The sequence below is a fragment of the Montipora foliosa genome, chromosome 12, assembly GCF_036669935.1.
Source record: "Montipora foliosa isolate CH-2021 chromosome 12, ASM3666993v2, whole genome shotgun sequence".
Lineage (NCBI taxonomy): Eukaryota > Metazoa > Cnidaria > Anthozoa > Scleractinia > Acroporidae > Montipora > Montipora foliosa.
Window position 1 is genome coordinate 672,265 of NC_090880.1, and position 595 is coordinate 672,859.

At 34.1% G+C, this 595-nt stretch overlaps 1 protein-coding gene across 1 annotated transcript in view; it reads right to left on the reverse strand.

Moving 5' to 3' along the window:
* LOC137980081 (QRFP-like peptide receptor) overlaps window positions 1–238 on the reverse strand; it is a 1,223-nt gene extending 985 nt beyond the window's left edge. The window contains exon 1 of the mRNA XM_068827434.1: window positions 1–238. This exon is cut by the window's left edge and continues 985 nt beyond it. Within this exon, the coding sequence (XP_068683535.1) occupies window positions 1–238 (238 nt within the window).
* Between the last annotated feature and the right edge of the window lie 357 nt (window positions 239–595).

The window sequence follows — 595 nt, forward strand, 5'->3', positions numbered from 1 at the left end:
GAACAAGAAGATCAGAGACTGCCATGTTTACGATAAGCAGGTTTGTAGTTGTTCTCATTTTTTTATCTCGACAGACAACCATTATTATCAACGTATTTGCCAGAAGTGAAAAAGCAAGCAATATAGCGTAAGCAATTATCTTGCAGATTTTAACTTCAAGCGAATCTTCAGTACTGATGGCGCAATACAAGATTTGATGATCACTGACGTGGCCTGTCGTGTTGCTGGTATTCATCATTTTTCATTCACTTTGCAATACAAGCTGTGAAAACACCTGTAATAAATATCAAGCAAAGCAAGCCATTAAATATAATTTATCACAACTTATTATAAACGAATCTATATTTCACTTTCCCCGGCAAGAACCGACTACCTAAAAAGGGGCTTTAGCAACTCTCTGGAACAGTCAACCCTGCAATCTTAGACAAGTGAAATCTCTAAATCGTTTTAAGCAATTGTTAAACCTTCATTTTTAGTTTAGTAAGTAAAATACATGGTATTCATGGAAAACAGGTCTAGTTTAGTGTAACTTTATGAGTAGTATTTTACTGATGAGACTTTTTTCGTACATATATACTGTTAGGTAATTGTATTT